At 37.0% G+C, this 20,186-nt stretch overlaps 2 protein-coding genes across 6 annotated transcripts in view; one reads left to right on the top strand and one right to left on the bottom strand.

The window, feature by feature from the left end:
* ZNF148 (zinc finger protein 148) overlaps nt 1-20,186 on the top strand; it is a 146,107-nt gene that overhangs the window by 109,456 nt on the left and 16,465 nt on the right. The gene's annotated exons all lie outside the window — the stretch shown is intronic.
* Nucleotides 17,479-17,873, bottom strand: LOC136173523 (large ribosomal subunit protein eL39-like). The gene has a single exon (XM_065943203.1). It carries the CDS (start codon nt 17,871-17,873, stop codon nt 17,640-17,642), a length of 234 nt encoding a protein of 77 aa, XP_065799275.1. The 3' UTR covers nt 17,479-17,639.

The raw sequence follows: 20,186 nt of genomic DNA, 5'->3' as shown, positions 1-20,186 counted from the left end.
GCAGTGCAGTAGTTTGAACATTCTTTGGCATTGCCTTTCTTTGGGATTGGAATGAAAACTGACCTTTTCCAGTCCTGTGGCCACTGCCGAGTTTTCCAAATTTGCTGGCATGCTGAGTGCAGCACTTTCACAGCATCATCTTTTAGGATTTGAAAAACTCAGCTGGAATTCCATCACCTCCACTAGCTTTGTTCATAGTGATGCTTCCTAAAGCCCACTTGACTTTGCACTCCAGGGTGTCTGGCTCTAGGTCAGTGATCACACCATTGTGGTTATCTGGGTCATGAAGATCTTTTTAGTATAGTTCTTCGATGTATTCTTGCCACCTCTTCTTAATATCTTCTGCTTCTGTTAGGTCCATACCGTTTCTGTACTTTATTGAACCCATCTTTGCATGAAATGTTCCCTTGGTATCTCTAATTTCCTTGACGAGATCTCTGGTCTTTCCCATTCTATTGTTTCTACAATTTCTTTGCACTGATCACTGAGGAAGGCTTTCTTACCTCTCCTGCTATTCTTTGGAACTCTGCATTCAGATGGGTATATCTTTCCTTTTCCTCTTTGCCTTTTGTTTCTCTTCTTTTCTCAGCTGTCTGTAAGGCCTCATCAGACAACCATTTTGCCTTTTTACATTTCTTTTTCTTGGGGGTGGTTTTGATCACCACCTCCTGTACAGTGTTATGAGCCTCGTCATAGTTCTTCAGGCACTCTATATATTAGATCTGATCCGTTGAATCTATATGTCACTTCCACTGTATAATCATAAGGGATTTGATTAGGTCATACCTGAATGATCTACTGGCGGTACTCCCTGCTTTCTTCAATTTAAGTCCGAATTTTGCAATAAGGAGTTCATGATGTGAGCCACAGTCAGCTCCCAGTCTTGTTTTTGCTGCCTGTACAGAACTTCTCCATCTTTGGCTGCTTAGAATATAATCAGTCTGATTTCGGTATTGACCACGTGGTGATGTCCATGTGTAGATCGTCTCTTGTGTTGTTGGAAGAGGGTGTTTGCTATGAGCAGTGAGTTCTCTTGGCAAAACTCTGTTAGCCTTTGCCCTGCTTCATTTTGTACTCCAAGACCAAACTTGCCAGTTATTCCAGGTATCTTTTGCAGTGTTTGGGTTTTAGATGAATTAATTAGCTATTAAAATCTTTTTCCACTGCAGAAAAGTAACTTCTGAAACAAATCCCAGTCTTTCTTTTTTTCCTTAAATGAAAAAATTGCTTTTGTAATGAGATATGTTAGTGATCCCACTATCTTACTGTAGCAGATGATGAGAGTCTGAACTATTGAACAAAACATTAATACAGCGGGACGTTAGAAGTCTAATGAAATAACTTTGGAAGACATTTTAAAGGAAGAACAAATACAGATGAAGTTTAATAACAATTTAAATGGAAGGAACTAAAGGAGCAAGACTTTTTAAGCTTTTATTGTGGAAGCTTGGTTTTCAAACAAAATCTTGCATGAAGCAGCGTCAGTAGTCAAGGCAGATAATTTCGGGTGGTTTCCTTGACTCTTGATAAGTTGACAGATGTTTCCAATACTGCTTAGTTGTTATTTATTCAAGGAGACAATGCCATATTTCAAACGACTAAAGAATTAGCCTCTCTGGAACAACATAGTCAAGAATATTTTTTTAAATGAAATTATATACACTTGGCTGAATTGCATAGTATGTAAATTAAATTTCAGAGCTTTTTCAAAAAAAAGTACCTGAGAAAACATATTTCAATGTAAGTGCAATGTGAACTGCACCAAGATGTGTTGTTACAACTAATGGTGGGAGAAATATGTGTGGAGCAGAAAGAAGTTTGGTTGACCTTATTTACAAAACTTGAGAAAATGTGTAGCATTTAAAGCTTATGGCTATTCATTCTATGATCAGACTTTCGTGGAAAATATTTGAATATATTATGTGTAATTGAGGTAGTAGATCAACAACAAACTTCATTTGCTCTGGTGAACTTATGGTAGAAGTTTTGTCTTAAATAGAAACTGAATATCCTGACTCTTCTACTCTACAACTATTTAATATCTTAAAATTGGTAAAGTTTTATTGGAAGTGTTTGCGTGTAGGGCCAAGGTTAGATTTTTTTGTGGGGGCGGGGTGAGAAAAACCACTCTCTACCACTATTATTTGAATATTGAAGAATGACTTTGGAAAATTAGCTTTTGCTGAAGATGTGAAAATTCAACCTACAAGGGGAAAACAGTACTTAACAGTGAGGCTTCTACTGTGGTAAAGTCATCTTGATAGCTGTTAATGTTGAATCACAAAATGCTGCTTTATATACTTACCATGTTGTTACAAATTACAGGAAGTACAATCTCTGTTCCCACACAAGTATGGGGCAGATATTTTCCAAGTTCAAGCTACACTCTGATCAGTTTTTTACACTCTGATACCTTTTTACAAATGCAAAGGAAATTTCCATATTTCAAAACTAATTAAATTGTAACTCTACCTAATCTTCAGTTGGAAATAATTTATGATGTGATAGTATGCTAAAAAGGCAAATAATTAAGGAAGAGTCTAATAGAATTCTGTATATCCCTTCCAAATGTTGAATAATTCTTGAAATTACATTTTCGTGGATATCAGTGCCTATCTTTGTGACAAAACAATTTCAAAGAATTCTTGTAAAGTTTCACTGCAAATTAGCATTAGCAAATAAACACTTGCAATTGACTTTGATGACAGGGTGTACTAACTTTGAATCCCAATTCAGCAAAATGCAACCCTCTCATATAAAAAAGGTTTCCAGTCTTCTCATTAGTACATCTGCATGATGAAAAATTACATTCTGTCATCATCATCATTATTCTGTTTTGAATTTCAGCAGTAAAATATATGGACTTTTTTTGCCCTCTTATTATATGAGTATGTATACACTGTCCTTGATTTTACCTTTCTGCTCACAAAGCTTAATACATTTACCATTTGCCCTTTTAGAGCAAGTTTCCTGATCTCCGTTTATTCCTTGACTGTCCTACTCGTTCTTAGGCTTCTGCTTTGTTGGCCATCTTGTCATTCATTCTTCATTACTGTTAGTCATGTTTTAGACCGTTGGATACTAAACCTCTGTATCCTCATGATTTAAGTTTCTCATTTTCGAAGCATTACTTCCTGCTCATGCCTTCTAGTACTTCAGTTTCAACAATTTTTTTGTCTCCACTAGCTCCTTCAGTCTGGGTCTTCTGTGGTGGCTCAGACAGTAAACATTCTGCCTTCAATACACGAGACCCAAGATCAATCCCTGTCGGGCACGGCTGAGCAATTATTACACAGCTTCTACAGTCCAGTGATTCTACCTCCTTTATACTATCCCTTGTTTCTCTCATATCTTCATTACTTTTTTTACACAGTGTAAATCCTGTCATCATTTTTTTAAATCACTCTTTTGCTTATGCTTGAACCTCTTGTGCTGTCTCGTACATGGTACTCACTTTGAATTACAGCGTTGGTGGGAAATTTATTTTTTTTCAAGTTATTGTATTTATAGAGTTCAATAGATCGATCTTTTACTTCCAACAGGGTATAATTGAGATATAATTGACATGTAATACTGTATAAGTTTAAGATGTACACCATAATGATTTGACATAGATACATCATGAAATGATGACAGTGTTTAGTGAGCATCTATCAACTCATGTAGATACAAAATAAAAGGAAAGGAAAAAGGTTTTCCTTGTGATGAGAGCTTTTAGCATTTACTCTTCTAGCAACTTTCATGTAGCAGTGTTAATTATTGTTAATTGTGTTGTACCCCTGTATCCCTAATTTTATAACTGAAAAGTTGTACCTTTTTACCACTTTCAATGGCATACAAAGATACTACATTAGTATTGACTACACACATATACATTTCATCCTTATGACTCATTTATTTTGTAACTGGAAGTTTGTATCTGTTAATTCTCCTCTGGCAGCCACCTGTTTTTTCTTTGTCTGTGACTGTTTCTGTTGACTATGTTTGTTCATTTCTTCTGTTTCTTAGATTCCACATATAAGTGAAATCATATAGTATTTGTCTTTCTCTGACATATTTCACTCTGGCAGGGTTTTTTTTTTTTTTTTTTTTTTTTTTTTTAAATGACTAAGTGATACTCTAGTGTATCTATCTAGGAATCTTCTTCTTTTTACAGTAATCTATGGATGGGCACTTAGGTTACTTCACTGTCTTGGCTATTATGATTAATGCTGCAGTGAACGTAGGGTTGCATATATCTTTTAAAAATATTAGTGTTTTCCTTTCCTTTGGAAAGATAACCAGTAGTAGAATTTCTGGGTCATATTGTAGTTCTAATTTTAACTTTTTGAGGAACCTTCATACTCTTTCTTGTAGTAACTGTACCAATTTACATTCTCACCAACAGTGCACAAAAATTCCCTTTTCGTCATATCCTCACCAGTACTTACTAGCTCTTGTCCTTTTGATAATACCCATTCTGACAGTTGTGTGGCGATACCTCTTTGTGGTTTTAATTTGCATTTCCCTGATGATTAGTGGTGATTAGTGGCCTTTTCATTTTGTTGATCGCTTCCTTTGTTGTACAAAAACTTTTTAATTTGATGTATTGTGTCTTTAGACACTGGACAGGGGACCCAGGGCTTGGTTGAAACTTATGGAGAAAATACCTACTATTATGGAAAGGCACCGGTGGGGGCGGATTTGGTTTTTCCCGAGAAATAACCAGGGCTCAGTTGAAAGACACCAAGGTGGCTCTTTTGTAGAAAGATGTAAGGAATGGAGCTCATACTGGCAAGTACCTAGTTAACTGGAGAAATTAAATCTTGCCCTAAATAGTGAGGGGGCTCTTTAATGCATATGCAGTTAAAAATTAAAAGCTGGCTTGGTAAAATCTTAAGCAAGGCCTTTTAGGGGGGAGCTCAGATTTCTCTGTCTTTGAGTTGTAAAAGTCCTATCTTATCTTCCTAGGTTGTTCTATTGTGTTTGTTTGTTTATATTAGGACTTCCCAAGCGGTGCAGTGGTGAAGAATCTGCCTGCAATGTGGGAGACCCAGTTCGATTCTTGGGTAGGGATCCCCTGGAGAAAAGGGAATGCCAGCCCACTCCAGTTTTCTTGACTGGAGAATTCCATGAACAGAGAAACCTGGCAGGCTACAGTCCATGGGATCGCAGAGTCGGACAGAACTGAGTGACTAACACTACTACTAGTCCCATTTGAAAAATGTAGCTTTTTCCAACAGAAAGCTGTGCTGAATTAGGTGCACTTTAAATTTTCAGTGGGCCCTTAATGCCTACTGAAATTTATTTCTTTTAGTCTATTCGTTCTACCACTCTTCTAGATGGGGTCCATTTTTCAGCTCATAGACCAATTCCTGCTGCCTGTTACTGTAGTTAAAATTTTATTGGAATATAGCCATACCCATTCCTTTATCCAATGGCTGTGGCTATTTTCTCTCTAACAGCCAAGTTGAGTAATTGTAAAAAAGATTATATGATCCTCAAAACCTAAAATATTTATTGTTCAATTTCTTACAGCTTTATGCTTGCCAATCTTTCCCCAACATATTTTTACTTTCTCCTTTCTATAAATCTCCATTTTCTCCTACTTTCTCATGTTCAGCTGATTACTTGCTTTTTATTTAAATGAGAAAATTGAAATAATCAAAGAGAACTTTAATAAATTTCTAGTATTATATCCATTTATTAGTCAGAAAGTTTTGATCTTTTGGAGGAAGATAGGTTACTAGTGATTTATTTTATTTTGCAAAGTAGCTGAAGATTTTCCAATATTTTGTGTAGAGATACATATGGATAGTTTAAATTTTCATTATTTTTTTCATCTTTAAGGGATATATGTTTTGTTAACTTTAGACTTTTTTTTCATTATTTTAAATTGAGACATAATGTACATACAATAAGCTTTACTATTTTTAGTGTGTATACTCTTAGTATATACATACATTGTATATGTAAAAGGATAAGCATACACATTTTTGTAACCCACTACTACAATCAAGATGTAGAACGGTCTTATCACTTCCCCAAATTTCTCTGTATTTTCTACCTCTCCCCTACCCCTATCCTCTGGCAAATACTGATATATTTTTCTGTCTCTTTAGTTTTTCCTCTTCTAGAATATCATATAAATTGAATCACACGGTATGTAGCCTTTTGAGTCTAGCTTCTTCCATTCATCCTAGTGCATTTGAGTCATTCCTACTCTTGATGCATGACAAATAATTTTTTTTATTGTTGATCAGTATTCTGTTGTATAGATAAATATCACAGTTGGTTCATTCATCCCCTGGTGAGATATATTTGGGTTGTTACCAGTTTTTGGTGATTATGAATAAAGTTTCCATAAACATTTGTTATAAAAATTCGTGAACAGCTTTTTTTGCAAACATGTTTTCATGTTGCTTGGGAAACTAAGAGTGGACTTGCTGGGTGATATGGTAAGTGAATATTTAATTTTATAAGAAATCACTGAACTGTTTTGCAAAGTGATTGTGCCATTTTTCATTCCCATAGTCACTTAGAGTTCCAGTAGATCTGTGTCATTGACTTCCCTTAACATTGTCAGATTTCTTTATTTTAGACATTGTAATAGGTATACTAGTGTGTATAGATAGGTGTACTAGTATCTCATTATGGTTTTAATTTGCATTTCCCTAAGGATTAAACATGTTGAGTATTGTATTTTTATGTTCAGTATTAGCTTCATATTTCTAACTTTTGTAAAATAAAAGAGTAAAATGGTAATGAATTTACATTAATGTAAGTATTTTCTGAAATATGCAGAAATCCAAAAACAAAAATTTGCCAAAAATATTAGACTTTATTTTTCTGCATTAAGTGTTGAGCATAAGTTTTATTAACAGTGTATATTTCAAAGAACAGTGTGAATATTTTTACATTTAGTAGATAATTAACTATTCCTACCTAACATCTGTTATCTAAAAAAATTGATTAAACTATTTCACATAAATCAGTGTTACTACCAACCTGAAGCACCAACGTAATTTAAGTGGAAGATATGGAAGATAACTTATATGGAAGATAAATTACCTTTTTAGAAAATATTTTTAGTATGTGACTTATATTTAATTATATAGGATGTAATTTGTCAGATTTATGCTCTGCTTGCAACAGTTAAGATGCTGTTACCACATTATGTGTTAAGTTAATGATGCATTCTCAATTAGCAATGACCCTCATTCATAATGCATAATCTAAAAGTCCATAATGAACTTCATAGAGACCTGATAATATCAGAGAGAATGGGTTATATAAAAGTTTAGAACTTATGTTGTGAAAGTATATAGTTGTTGGCACTAAGTCTTAAATTTTAGCTATAAAAATAATTCTTTGGTTTGATATAAAAAACCCAGGCTCTGGTTGACTTAATCCATTGGGGGATTTAGGTTATCATCCTCCCGAGTATGTGCTCAGAAAGAGGGTGAACTCTCTTTAAAAGAAGAAATCATCCAGAGCTTGTGCAACCTTTTACATACAGTATTTTGCATCCAGTCAAAAATTACAGCGCATGCCAGATGATAGGTTGGAATCACAGAAAGGCAAGAGGAAAAAAAGATAATGAAAAAAATCTCTAAGGTGATCCAGATTTAGAAGTATCAGAGAAGGGCTTTAAAACTTAAACTGTGACTAATATATTTTTAAAAATAATAGAAAAGGCATAGGAAATAGAGAAAAAGAAGATTTTATTAAAGCATTATAAACTGTGAAAAAGAAGCAAAGGAAAATTCTTGAACTGAAAAATACAGTAATTGATATAGAGAACATAACACATAGGTTTAATGGAATAATAGAGGCAGTAAAAGAGAAGGTTGGTGAAATGGAAGACATCAGTAGAAAATATAGAAAAAAATGAAAAAGACTTGTGGGATATAATCTTTCTTAACTGGGATATAGATAGTGTTAGTCATAATAGAATATTTAAAAATGGGTTCATTAAGACCTTTTGTTCCTTATAGACACCATTAAGAAAGTGAAAATAAGTCTGATAACTATGTACAGAATTCCTACTGATCTATTAAGGAAAACACAAGCTAGTAGAAAAGAGTGCAGAGTGCTTGAATAGATACTTTATATACCAAAAAAGGATACCTAAGTGATCAAGAAACATATGAAAGGGTACTCAGTTTCATTGCTGCTGCTGAGCCACTTCAGTCGTGTCCAACTCTGTGTGACACCAGAGACATCAGCCCACCAGGCTCCCCCGTCCCTGGGATTCTCCAGGCAAGAACACTGGAGTGGGTTGCCATTTTCTTCTCCAGTGCAGGAAAGTGAAGAGTGAAAGTGAAGCCGCTCAGTCATGTGCAACTCTTAGCAACCCCATGGACTGCAGCCCACCAGGCTCCTCTCTCCATGGGATTTTCCAGGCAAGGGTACTGCAGTGGGGTGCCATAGTTTCATTAGCCACCAGCAAAATTACTTAAGATTACAATTTGATACCACTTGCATATACTTCAGAATGGTTGAAATGAAAAATACAGATGGTACAAAGTACAGTAGACCCTCTGTATCTGCAGTTTTGCATCCATGGATACAGCTAACCAGAGATCAGAAATATCACATGATCTGCAGTTGATTGAAATTTGGCCTCTGGGGGATTTTGGTATCCACGGGGATTCCTGGGTACAAGGGACTACTTCGTTACTGGATACTAAGGGATGACTATACTTTAAAGGTTGTGGAGCTTTATACAGTTGGAGCTCGAATATTATGCTGGTGGGTATGTAAGTTGGCACTTCGAATTTTAGTAAACACTATCTACCAAGGCTGCACATGCATGAACTCCCTGATATCTCCTTTTCACTTGTAGTTTAACACCTCTATAGTATATATATATATATATATATATATATATTTACCAAGAGACATGTAACAGAATGTTAAGCCAGCAGTGTTACGAATAGCCCTAAACTGGGAACAACCCAGATTTCCGTCAAGAGTTAAATAAATTGTAGTACATTCGTATGAGAGAATGCTAGACACAGCATTATAGATAAATCTTAAAACCATAACATTGACTGAAAGAAGCCAGACACAAAAGAATACATACTGTATGACTCCCTTTGTGTGAAGTTCATAAACAAGGCAAAATGTATTATCTGTTAGAAATCAACATAGTAATTACTAATGGAGAAGAAGTAGGAGTGCCTCTTCAGGGCCTGTAACTCTTAAGTTCTATTTCTTGTTTGGGATGCCTGTTACACAGGTGTGTTCACTCAGAAAATTCATCAGACTGCATTTTTACTTGGTGTACTTTTGTGTAGGTTATATTGCATTTCAAGAAATTTGTTTATAAAATATGTTGAGAGTACCTTCTGTGTATTTTTAAAATATGCTTTAAAATTTCCATAATAGGTAGTTCAGTTCAGTTCAGTCGCTGAGTTGTGTCCGACTCTTTGCAACCACATGAATTGCAACATGCCAGGCCTCCCTGTCCATCACCAACTCCCGGAGTTTACTCAAACTCACGCCCATCGAGTCGGTGATGCCATTCAGCCATCTCATCCTCTGTCGTCCCCTTCTCCTCCTGCCCTCAGTCTTTCCCAGCATCAGGGTCTTTTCCAGTGAGTCAGCTCTTCGCATGAGGTGGCCAAAGTACTGGAGTTTCAGCTTCAGCATCATTTCTTCCAATGAACACCCAGGACTGATCTCCTTTAGGATGGACTGCTTGGATCTCCTTGCAGTCCAAGGGATTCTCAGCAGTCTTCTCCAACACCACAGTTCAAAAGCATCAATTTTTTGGTGCTCAGCTTTCTTCACAGTCCAACTCTCACATCCATACATAACCACTGGAAAAACCACAGCCTTGACCAGACGGACCTTTGTTGGCAAAGTAATGTCTCTGCTTTTTAATATGGTATCTAGGTTGGTCATAACTTTCCTTCCAAGGAGTAAGCGTCTTTTAATTTCATGGCTGCAGTCACCATCTGCAGTGATTTTGGAGCCCCCCAAAATAAAGTCTGACACTGTTTCCCCATCTATTTGCCATGAAGTGATGGGACCGGATGCCATGATCTTAGCTTTCTGAATGTTAGGCTTTAAGCCAACGTTTTCACTCTCCTCTTTCACTTTCACCAAGAGGCTCTTTAGTTCCTCTTCACTTTCTGCCATAAGGGTGGTGTCATCTGCATATCTGAGGTTATTGATATTTCTCCTGGCAATCTTGATTCCAGCTTGTGCTTCTTCCAACCCAGCGTTTCTCATATGTACTCTGCATATACGTTAAATAAGCAGGGTGACAATATATAGCCTTGACGTACTCCTTTCCCTATTTGGAACCAGTCTGTTGTTCCATGTCCAGTTCTAACTGTTGCTTCCTGATGTGCATGCAGGTTTCTCAAGAGGCAGGTCAGGTGGTCTGGTATTCCCATCTCTTTCAGAATTTTCCACAGTTTATTGTGATCCACACAGTCGAAGGCTTTAGCATAGTCAATAAAGCAGAAATAGATGTTTTTCTGGAACTCTCTTGCTTTTTCGATGATCCAGCGGATGTTGGCAATTTGATCTCTGGTTCCTCTGCCTTTTCCAAAACCAGCTTGAACATCTGGAAGTTCACGGTTAATGTACTCGTGAAGCCTGGCTTGGAGAATTTTAAGCGTTACTTTACTAGCGTGTGAAATGAGTGCAATTGTGCGGTAGTTTGAGCATTCTTTGGCATTGCCTTTCTTTGGGATTAGAATGAAAACTGACCTTTTCCAGTCCTGTGGCCACTGCTGAGTTTTCCAAATTTGCTGGCATATTGAGTGCAGCACTTTCACAGCATCATCTTTCAGGATTTGAAATAGCTCAGCTGGAATTCCATCACATCCACTAGCTTTGTTCACAGTGATGCTTCCTAAGGCCCACTTGACTTCCCATTCCAGGATGTCTGGCTCTAGGTGAGTGATCACACCATCGTGATTATCTGGGTCGTGAAGATCTTTTTTGTACAGTTCTTCTGTGTATTCTTGCCACCTCTTCTTAATATCTTCTGCTTCTGTTAGGTCCCTACCATTTCTGTCCTCTATTGAGCCCATGTTTTCATGAAATGTCTCACAGAATGTGGTCCACTGGAGAAGGGAATGGGAAACCACTTCAGTATTCTTGCCTGAGAACCCCATGAACAGTATGAAAAGGCAAAAAGATAGGACACTGAAAGATGAACTCCCCAGGTCGGTAGGTGCCCAGTATGCTACTAGAGATCAGTGGAGAAATAACTCCAGAAAGAATGAAGGGATGGAGCCAAAGCAAAAACACCACCCAGTTGTGGATGGAACTGGTGATAGAAGCAAGGTTCGATGCTATAAAGAGCAATATTGCATAGGAACATGGAATGTTAGGTCCATGAATCAAGGCAAATTTTAAGTGGTCAAACAGGAAATGGCAAGACTGAATGTCGACATTCTAGGAATCAGCAAACTAAGATGGACTAGAATGGGTGAATTTAACTCAGATGACCATTATATCTACTACTGTGGGCAGGAATCCCTTAGAAGAAATGGAGTAGCCATCATAGTCAACAAAAGAGTCCAAAATGCAGTACTTGGATGCAATCTCAAAACCGACAGAATGATCTCTGTTCATTTCCAAGGCAAGCTATTCAATATCATGGTAATCCAAGTCTATGCCTCAACCAGCAACGCTGAAGATAATGAAATTGAACAGTTCTATGAAGACCTACAAGAGCTTCTGGAACTAACACCCAAAAAGATGTCCTTTTCATTACAGGGGACTAGAATGCAAAAGTAGGAAATCAAGAAATACCTGGAGTAACAGGCAAATTTGGCCTTGGAGTACAGAATGAAACAGGGCAAAGTCTAATAGAGTTCTGCCAAGAGAAGTCACTGGTCATAGCAAACATCCTCTTCCAACAACATAAGAGAAGACTCTACACATGGACATCACCAGATGGTCAACACTGAAATCAGACTGATTATATTCTTTGCAGCCAAAGATGGAGAAGCTCTATACAGTCAGCAAAAATAAGACTGGGAGCAGACTGTGGCTCGGATCATGAACTCCTTATTGCCAAATTCAGACTGAAATTGAAGAAAGTGGAGAAAACAACTAGACCATTCAGGTATGACCTAAATCAAATCCCTTATGACTACACAGTGGAAGTGACATATAGATTTAAAGGACTAGATCTGATGAACTATGGATGGAGGTTCATGACACTGTACAGGAGACAGGAATCAAGACCATCCCCAAGAAAAAGAAATGCAAAAAACAAAATGGCTGTCTAAGGAGGCCTTGCAAATAGCTGTGAAAAGAAGGGAAGCGAAAAGCAAAGGAGAAAAGGAAAGATATACCCATTTGAATGCAGAGTTACAAAGAATAGCAAGGAGAGATAAGAAAGCCTTCCTCAGTGATAGGTGCAAAGAAATAGAGGAAAACAATAGAATGGGAAAGGCTAGAGATCCCTTCCAGAAAATTAGAAATACCAAGGGAACATTTCATGCAAAGATGGGCTCAATAAAGGACAGAGATGATAGGGACCTAAAAAAAGTAGAAGATATTAAGAAGAGCTGGCAAGAATACACAGAATAGACTCTACATTGAATCCCTTAAACCCCATCCCATAAAAGAAAGAAACTCATCATCAGTTCATTTTCTTTCTTATCTTCATATAAGACTGTCTTCAGTCTTCATATAAGACTGCACAAATACATATAAGCTTTCATTCTTGCTTTTTTTAAAAAAATTAACTGGGGTATCAAAGAGTGAAGGGCCATTCTCTCAACAAATACTCTGTTTCATCAATAAAATCCTTCTCATCAGAGCTAATCAAGATCCTTTAACTGTCTATCCACCCTTAATACTGCCTCTATTGTTCTGCCACAATACTGTGATTTGCCTTTTTACATTAACTGCAACCTACACTTTTACTTCACATACAAAGTATCTGATAAGTACAGTGTATTAAGAGATGCCTTAAATTTGAACAAGGAACACAACAGAACTTTCACACAAAGAACCCAGGTAGTCTGACTCAATCAGTGACAATTTCAACAGTTACCCTTTCTGAATTCAGCTGTCAGTTAAACAGCTAAAGAGAAGGAAGAAGCACTACAGGTTCCACAGACATGGTATCAAGTGGTCTGCTCCAAGCACTCTGTTTTTTAAAGTGTCACCTTGCAGGTGAAATTGCATTCCAACCTAGAATATGTGTCTTATTTACATCATTATTTTAAAATTTATAGAGCACCTACTATGTGCCAAACACATGCTGGGCACTCTTACATTTAAATCAACTCTGTTCTTGTCAAGTAAATTATCCTCATTTGGCAAGGCTAGGAAACTTCTGCCCAAAGTCAGGGTAATAATGAACCCTGGTGGCTTAATTTTAGCATCAAATTCATGCACCTTGTTATCTCAGAGCAATCCCAAACTGTGGATTAATAAATACATCAGGTAATCCGGGCTTTCATGAATTCATTTAGCAAGTACTAAGTGTCTGTCAGGAAATGTCCATGAAAATGATAGTAGTGGATCGATTGCAACCTAAGTCTGCTTCCTTTTTTACACTATTTGACCATTTGATGAGTTTTCACAAAATAATATAACTCTGAAAACATCACTACAATAAGCATCATGAATTTACCTAAAACCACAGTTTCCTGTTGTTCTACATAATCCCTTCCTTCTGCCCCTGTCATTTCCTTCCCCATTCTCCAGGCAAACAATTATCTGCTCTGTCCCTTAGTTTATCTTAATTATTATGATGAATATCTTCAAACATACATAAAAGGAGAGAAGACTCTAACAGCCCTCATGTACTCATCACTCAGTTTAAATAATTATCAGCACTAGGCAAATTTTGTTTCAACTAATTCTTTCTTTCCTCCTTTCTTACTATCAAGTGAACTTTTTACTGGAGTATAATAACAGTGATACAGAAAAGCAAACAAGTCATAATCACAGTTCACTGAATTTTCACAAATCCTACTAATGCCTGTAACAAGCATACATAATAAAGAAATAGAACATTATCAGCATCTAAGTGCCTCATGAAACCTCACTTGGCCATTAACCTCTCAAAAATAACCACTATCCAACTTCCAACATCAATATTAGTTCTTTTGATAAAGAAGAGAAATGGTAGGGACCTAACAGAAGCAGAAGATATTAAGAAGAGGTGGCAAGAATACACAGAAGAACTGTACAAAAAAGATCTTCACGACCCAGATAATCACGATGGTGTGATCACTCACCTAGAGCCAGACATCCTGGAATGGGAAGTCAAGTGGGCCTTAGGAAGCATCACTGTGAACAAAGCTAGTGGATGTGATGGAATTCCAGCTGAGCTATTTCAAATCCTGAAAGATGATGCTGTGAAAGTGCTGCACTCAATATGCCAGCAAATTTGGAAAACTCAGCAGTGGCCACAGGACTGGAAAAGGTCAGTTTTCATTCTAATCCCAAAGAAAGGCAATGCCAAAGAATGCTCAAACTACCGCACAATTGCACTCATTTCACACGCTAGTAAAGTAACGCTTAAAATTCTCCAAGCCAGGCTTCACGAGTACATTAACCGTGAACTTCCAGATGTTCAAGCTGGTTTTGGAAAAGGCAGAGGAACCAGAGATCAAATTGCCAACATCCGCTGGATCATCGAAAAAGCAAGAGAGTTCCAGAAAAACATCTATTTCTGCTTTATTGACTATGCTAAAGCCTTCGACTGTGTGGATCACAATAAACTGTGGAAAATTCTGAAAGAGATGGGAATACCAGACCACCTGACCTGCCTCTTGAGAAACCTGCATGCACATCAGGAAGCAACAGTTAGAACTGGACATGGAACAACAGACTGGTTCCAAATAGGGAAAGGAGTACGTCAAGGCTATATATTGTCACCCTGCTTATTTAACGTATATGCAGAGTACATATGAGAAACGCTGGGTTGGAAGAAGCACAAGCTGGAATCAAGATTGCCAGGAGAAATATCAATAACCTCAGATATGCAGATGACACCACCCTTATGGCAGAAAGTGAAGAGGAACTAAAGAGCCTCTTGGTGAAAGTGAAAGAGGAGAGTGAAAACGTTGGCTTAAAGCCTAACATTCAGAAAGCTAAGATCATGGCATCCGGTCCCATCACTTCATGGCAAATAGATGGGGAAACAGTGTCAGACTTTATTTTGGGGGGCTCCAAAATCACTGCAGATGGTGACTGCAGCCATGAAATTAAAAGACGCTTACTCCTTGGAAGGAAAGTTATGACCAACCTAGATACCATATTAAAAAGCAGAGACATTACTTTGCCAACAAAGGTCCGTCTGGTCAAGGCTGTGGTTTTTCCAGTGGTTATGTATGGATGTGAGAGTTGGACTGTGAAGAAAGCTGAGCACCGAAGAATTGATGCTTTTGAACTGTGGTGTTGGAGAAGACTGCTGAGAATCCCTTGGACTGCAAGGAGATCCAAGCAGTCCATCCTAAAGGAGATCAGTCCTGGGTGTACATTGGTAGGACTGATATTGAAGCTGCAACTCCAATACTTTGGCCACCTGATGTGAAGGGCTGACTCCTTTGAAAAGACCGTGATCACGAAATATGTATATTATCTAGGGTGAAGCAGATCACCAACCCAGGCTGGATGCATGAGACAAGTGCTCAGGCCTGATGCACTGGGAAGACCCAGAGGAATCGGGTGGAGAGGGAGGTGGGCACACGGATCAGGATGGGGAATACATGTAAATCCATGGCTGATTCATGTCAATGTATGACAAAAATCACTACAATATTGTAAAGTAATTGGCCTCCAACTGATAAAAATAAATGGAAAAAAAAAAAGGAAAAAAAAGTGATGCTGGGAAAGATCAGGTGGAGAAGGGGACCACAGGGTATGAGATAGTTGGATGGCATCACTGAATCAATGGACATGGGTTTGGGTGGACTCTAGGAGTTGGTGATAGACAGGGAGGCCTGGCTTGCTGCAGTTCATGGGGTGGCAAAGAGTTGGACACAACTGAACGATTAAAGTAAAATGATAGAGTCTGTTGATTCTTAATGTAGTCTTAACTGTTGAACTTTATTCTCGAACACTGTTTTCAAGAAGTAGCTAGAAATTAGGGATTTATGTTAAGTTCTAAAATAGATGAACTAATTTAAAATGTTTGTAAGTCAGGATGTTAGCTCACTGCTGTTTTAAATCTCTTTTACATTTTGAGATTCTAACTTAAATTTCTTTTTAGTAAGGATATCTTTCCAACCATTTTACTAATTAAAAAAATTTTTAACCACATATGTGGAAGATAGACTTGTGTGATAGTCTGCATTAGTTTTTTAAATAAATAGAAAGTAGTTACATATGTTACATATCCAAGCTTTGGAAGATGATGAAAGACAGGGAATCCTGGCAGCCATGCTGCAGTCCATGGGGTCGCAAAGAGTTGAACACAACTAAGAGACTTAACAACAACATACGCCGCATTTGGATGGTATTTATCATTAATTAATATTACTTTAAGTTTTTCTAGGTGCCATAATTGGAACATCAGTTACTTAGTGTTAAAATGCTTAGATATTAGTACAAGTTGTATATTGGCTGACAGAAAAATGAAATGTAGAAGTTGCCATAGTTATATGATGATGACTTATTTTCAGAATTAGGACAGTGTTTGTTGCTTTGATTTTGTTTTGTTTTCTTCAAATGGTTCCTAGACCAGCTTTTATATTTAAAAAAATTTGTATAATGCATTAGGGATGTTGCTTTTACTGGATAGAGGTAATTGATAATTTTTTAGTGTTGTTTGTCTCAAAAAAGGAATCTAAAATCTAATCTCTGGTAGCCTAAAACATAGTTTCCCACCTGTCATTTGCTATTTCATTCTAAGGAAGCTAGAGCATTTAAAACATTACACTATAAATGTATAATTTCTTAGCTCTACCAAAGAAAAGGAGCCCAGAAAAAAATGAAACAATTCCTTCTTCGTTTTCTTTTGTCGGGGGAGATGGTGTCTCTAGTGTGTTGTTTTAAAATGGGCAAACATTGCCAGAGTTTCTTCTAAAGTTGAAAATGCAGACATTGAAATTTCTTCCCGAAACTGTTCTATACTTATCAAAAAATGGGGTTTAAAAAATTTGTTACCCACAAAAATTACTCCTGTCATTAGTTAACTTAAGGCCTTTTGGGTTTTTACCATTTTAACTGACATTGCTTCATGTTACTGTGGCAGTTTCACAGTTTTTTGTTTTTTTTTTTTTCCTGGTAGGTAAACTTGAATTTATTAAATGTCAAAAATATTTGATTTTTTTCAACCATTTAAAAATGCAGAACTTTAGTTCACAGACCATACAAAAACAGGTGGGAGACCAGTTGGCCAAACCCTGGTTCACATCATAGAATAGCATATAAACATGCTTTTTATGCGACTTTCCTGGCAGCCAAGTGGGTTCAATCCCTGGTTGGGGAACTAAGATCCTGCATGTCTTGTGGCAAGGCATCCCCCCCCACAACAGTTTATTTTAAAAAGGTGCTGCGTTCAGGTACAAGGATGACACATATTTATTACTGGTCTCAGACTGATTGTGAGGAAATAAGAAACATCAAGAGCCAAGGATTACAGTAGTGATGTTCTCACTGTGATATGGCTGCTTAAATAAGTGATCTTAATATGTGTGCCACGTTTTATGTGAGGCTTCTTATAGACCCAGTTTGGTTCTTCTCCAGTGTCTTCTCTTGGAGTTGTACCTAATTTTATTGCCAGTTTTCATTCGAATCCATTGAGGAATGGGACGATTCTGCTTTTGCTTCTTGGCCAGGAATCGCTTGATCCTGAAAGTCTTGTGAGAAGAAATGGTGCGGACAGATCCCAACCGCACATAGGATGGCGGAGAAGAGAAAAGAGCAGTTTCACAGTTTTTATTTAATAACATAATTTGTACTTCATGGGTTGTGGTTTTAGTCTTAGATGATTTCGTATGAAATATAGTTCCTGGGACTTCCCTGGCAATCCAGTGGTTGACTCCATGCTTCTAATGCAGGGGGCATGGGTTCAGTTCCTAGTTGGGGAACCGAGTTTCCATATCTACGCCATGCAGCATAACCAGTTCTTAAATGAACTTTCTGGCCTCCTATATGCCAAGGATATTCTTATTTCTTTTTGTTTGTTTGTTTCTTTTTTTTTTTTTTTTAATTTTACTGGTACCTTCATCTTATTATAGAAAGTTTCCTTGTACTATCTGTTTACAGTCACACATGACTTCTTTCACTCCCTCTCCTCCATAATTAGCTCCTGACAAACACTAATGTGTTTTCCATCTTTATAGTTGTGCCATTTTGAGAATGTTAAATAAATTTAATCATGCAGTAAGTGACCTTCTTATTTCTTATATACTCTGAAGTTTTAAGCAAGTTACTGGGAGTGTGATTATGTTTCTATATAATTATTTCAGTAATCCTCCTTGTTTCCTGAATTGTCTGTCTAAGCTTAAGGATATTTTCATTTGGGATATATAGCCCAGTCTCTGGGTTTTAACTGTAATCAATAGGTTAATATAATGATAATCATTTACATCAGCCTCTTAAGTTGTATTTTTAATAGCTCATATTTATTGAGCTATTAAAATTTGCTAGATTTTTCTTAAGCAAAGACTAGTTACTCACACAGGTTATCTCATTTAACATTTGGCTCCAATATGTGTTTTATTAATATTTTCACTTTACAGATGAGAATATCAAGAAGAGTCTAAATAACATGTTCAGTGTCTCACAGTTAAGAAATGCTGAGACTAGCACTAAAACCCAGCCAATCTGGTTCTAGAATCTATAATCTTAAGTACTTATAGTGGTTCTCATAGTAATGAATAGTCTTTTTTGATTAGCATAATATGTGCTATACTTGTAAATTTTATTTTCTCTGCTTTTATGACTTATTAAAGATAGAAAATCCCTTCTGTTACCAAGTATGTATTACTAGGCCATGTGAACATATTCATAGATATCGTAATATCTAAATATTATAATATTATATATTTTATATTTGATGTCATAATATCTAAATAATAGAAGTATTTTGACCTAGATGTTATGAAGACTTCATTATTAAAATGATTGCCGTTTTCATTTTGATTACTAAGAACAGTAGGTACTATTTCTTTAGATTCACTATCATGATGAAGAATTGGTTTGGGGGAGGAGTTATAGGAGAAAATGATCCTGGGGGGAGAAAAAGCATGACAGTACTAGGAATTGAAAGAAGGCTTTGACTAGCGCTCAGAAGGTGAAGAGGAGTATTGTAAAGAATGATCAGATATGAGAGAAAGATACAGGGACCAGATGGTAATGGACTACCACACGTGTGTGTGTGTATTGATCCTAGGAACTGTAGGCTTTATACATGATCACATTTACTTAATGTTAACAAAGTCTAGCTGTGGTGTGGAATTGGAAAGAGACAAGAGTGAATCACAAAGAGACTACTGTTAGGAGGATATTATATAGTAGTCCATGCCAGAAGATTAGATTATCTTGGACTTGGGTGATGACAGTGGGAAGTAACGGAAAGAAGTGGGCAGATTTGACAGGTACTTAGTAGGTAGAATCAGTTGGTCAGTAATGTGTTAATCAGTTGAATATGGAGGGGGTAGAAGAGAAAAGTTGTGTAGGCCTCTAGCTTGCAAAACTAGATGCATTAATTCCCTCATATTTACCCATATTTTAAGTAAGAATTCATACAAAGAGGGAGTCTGGATAAGAACTAAACTGTGGGTTGAAGATCACTAGTGTGTAATAATACCATATGTGTGAGATCCCTGAGTGTAGGCAGTAGAAGTGTAGGCAATTTGGATGCATGATCTGGAGCTCGGAGTTGAGAATAATTAAAGCAGTGGAAATTGATGAGTTTCCCTTCTTGCCAAAGAAAAGGATATAGAAGGAGAAGAGCAAGGAGTTTAGAAGGAAGCCATAAAGAACTAAAATATTTCATGGTTGGAGGGAGGAGAGTGAACTGGAAACAGCATTGATTGAGAAGGAGCCATTAAGAGAGGTTGAAAGAGCATGAATGTCATAGAAGTCAAGGAAAAAGAAAGGGATCACTTGAATTGAATCCTGCTGAGAGGTCTCCTATGGTAACTGAAAAGATTTGGTTATATTTAGTAACCTGAAGGTGATCTATTCAACCGTTTTGATAAAGTAAGTACAGAAGCCAGATTAGAATGGTTGAAGAGGAAGAAGCAGATTAGTTGAAA

Source organism: Muntiacus reevesi, chromosome 8, assembly GCF_963930625.1.
Source record: "Muntiacus reevesi chromosome 8, mMunRee1.1, whole genome shotgun sequence".
NCBI lineage: Eukaryota > Metazoa > Chordata > Mammalia > Artiodactyla > Cervidae > Muntiacus > Muntiacus reevesi.
The sequence above is the reverse complement of the archived record's forward strand: the minus strand, read 5'-3'. Positions and strand labels throughout refer to the sequence as shown.

Bases quoted from the DNA above. Each gene is read 5' to 3' on its own strand.
- LOC136173523 (XM_065943203.1), bottom strand. From the start codon at position 17,873: ATGTTATTAAATAAAAACTGTGAAACTGCTCTTTTCTCTTCTCCGCCA.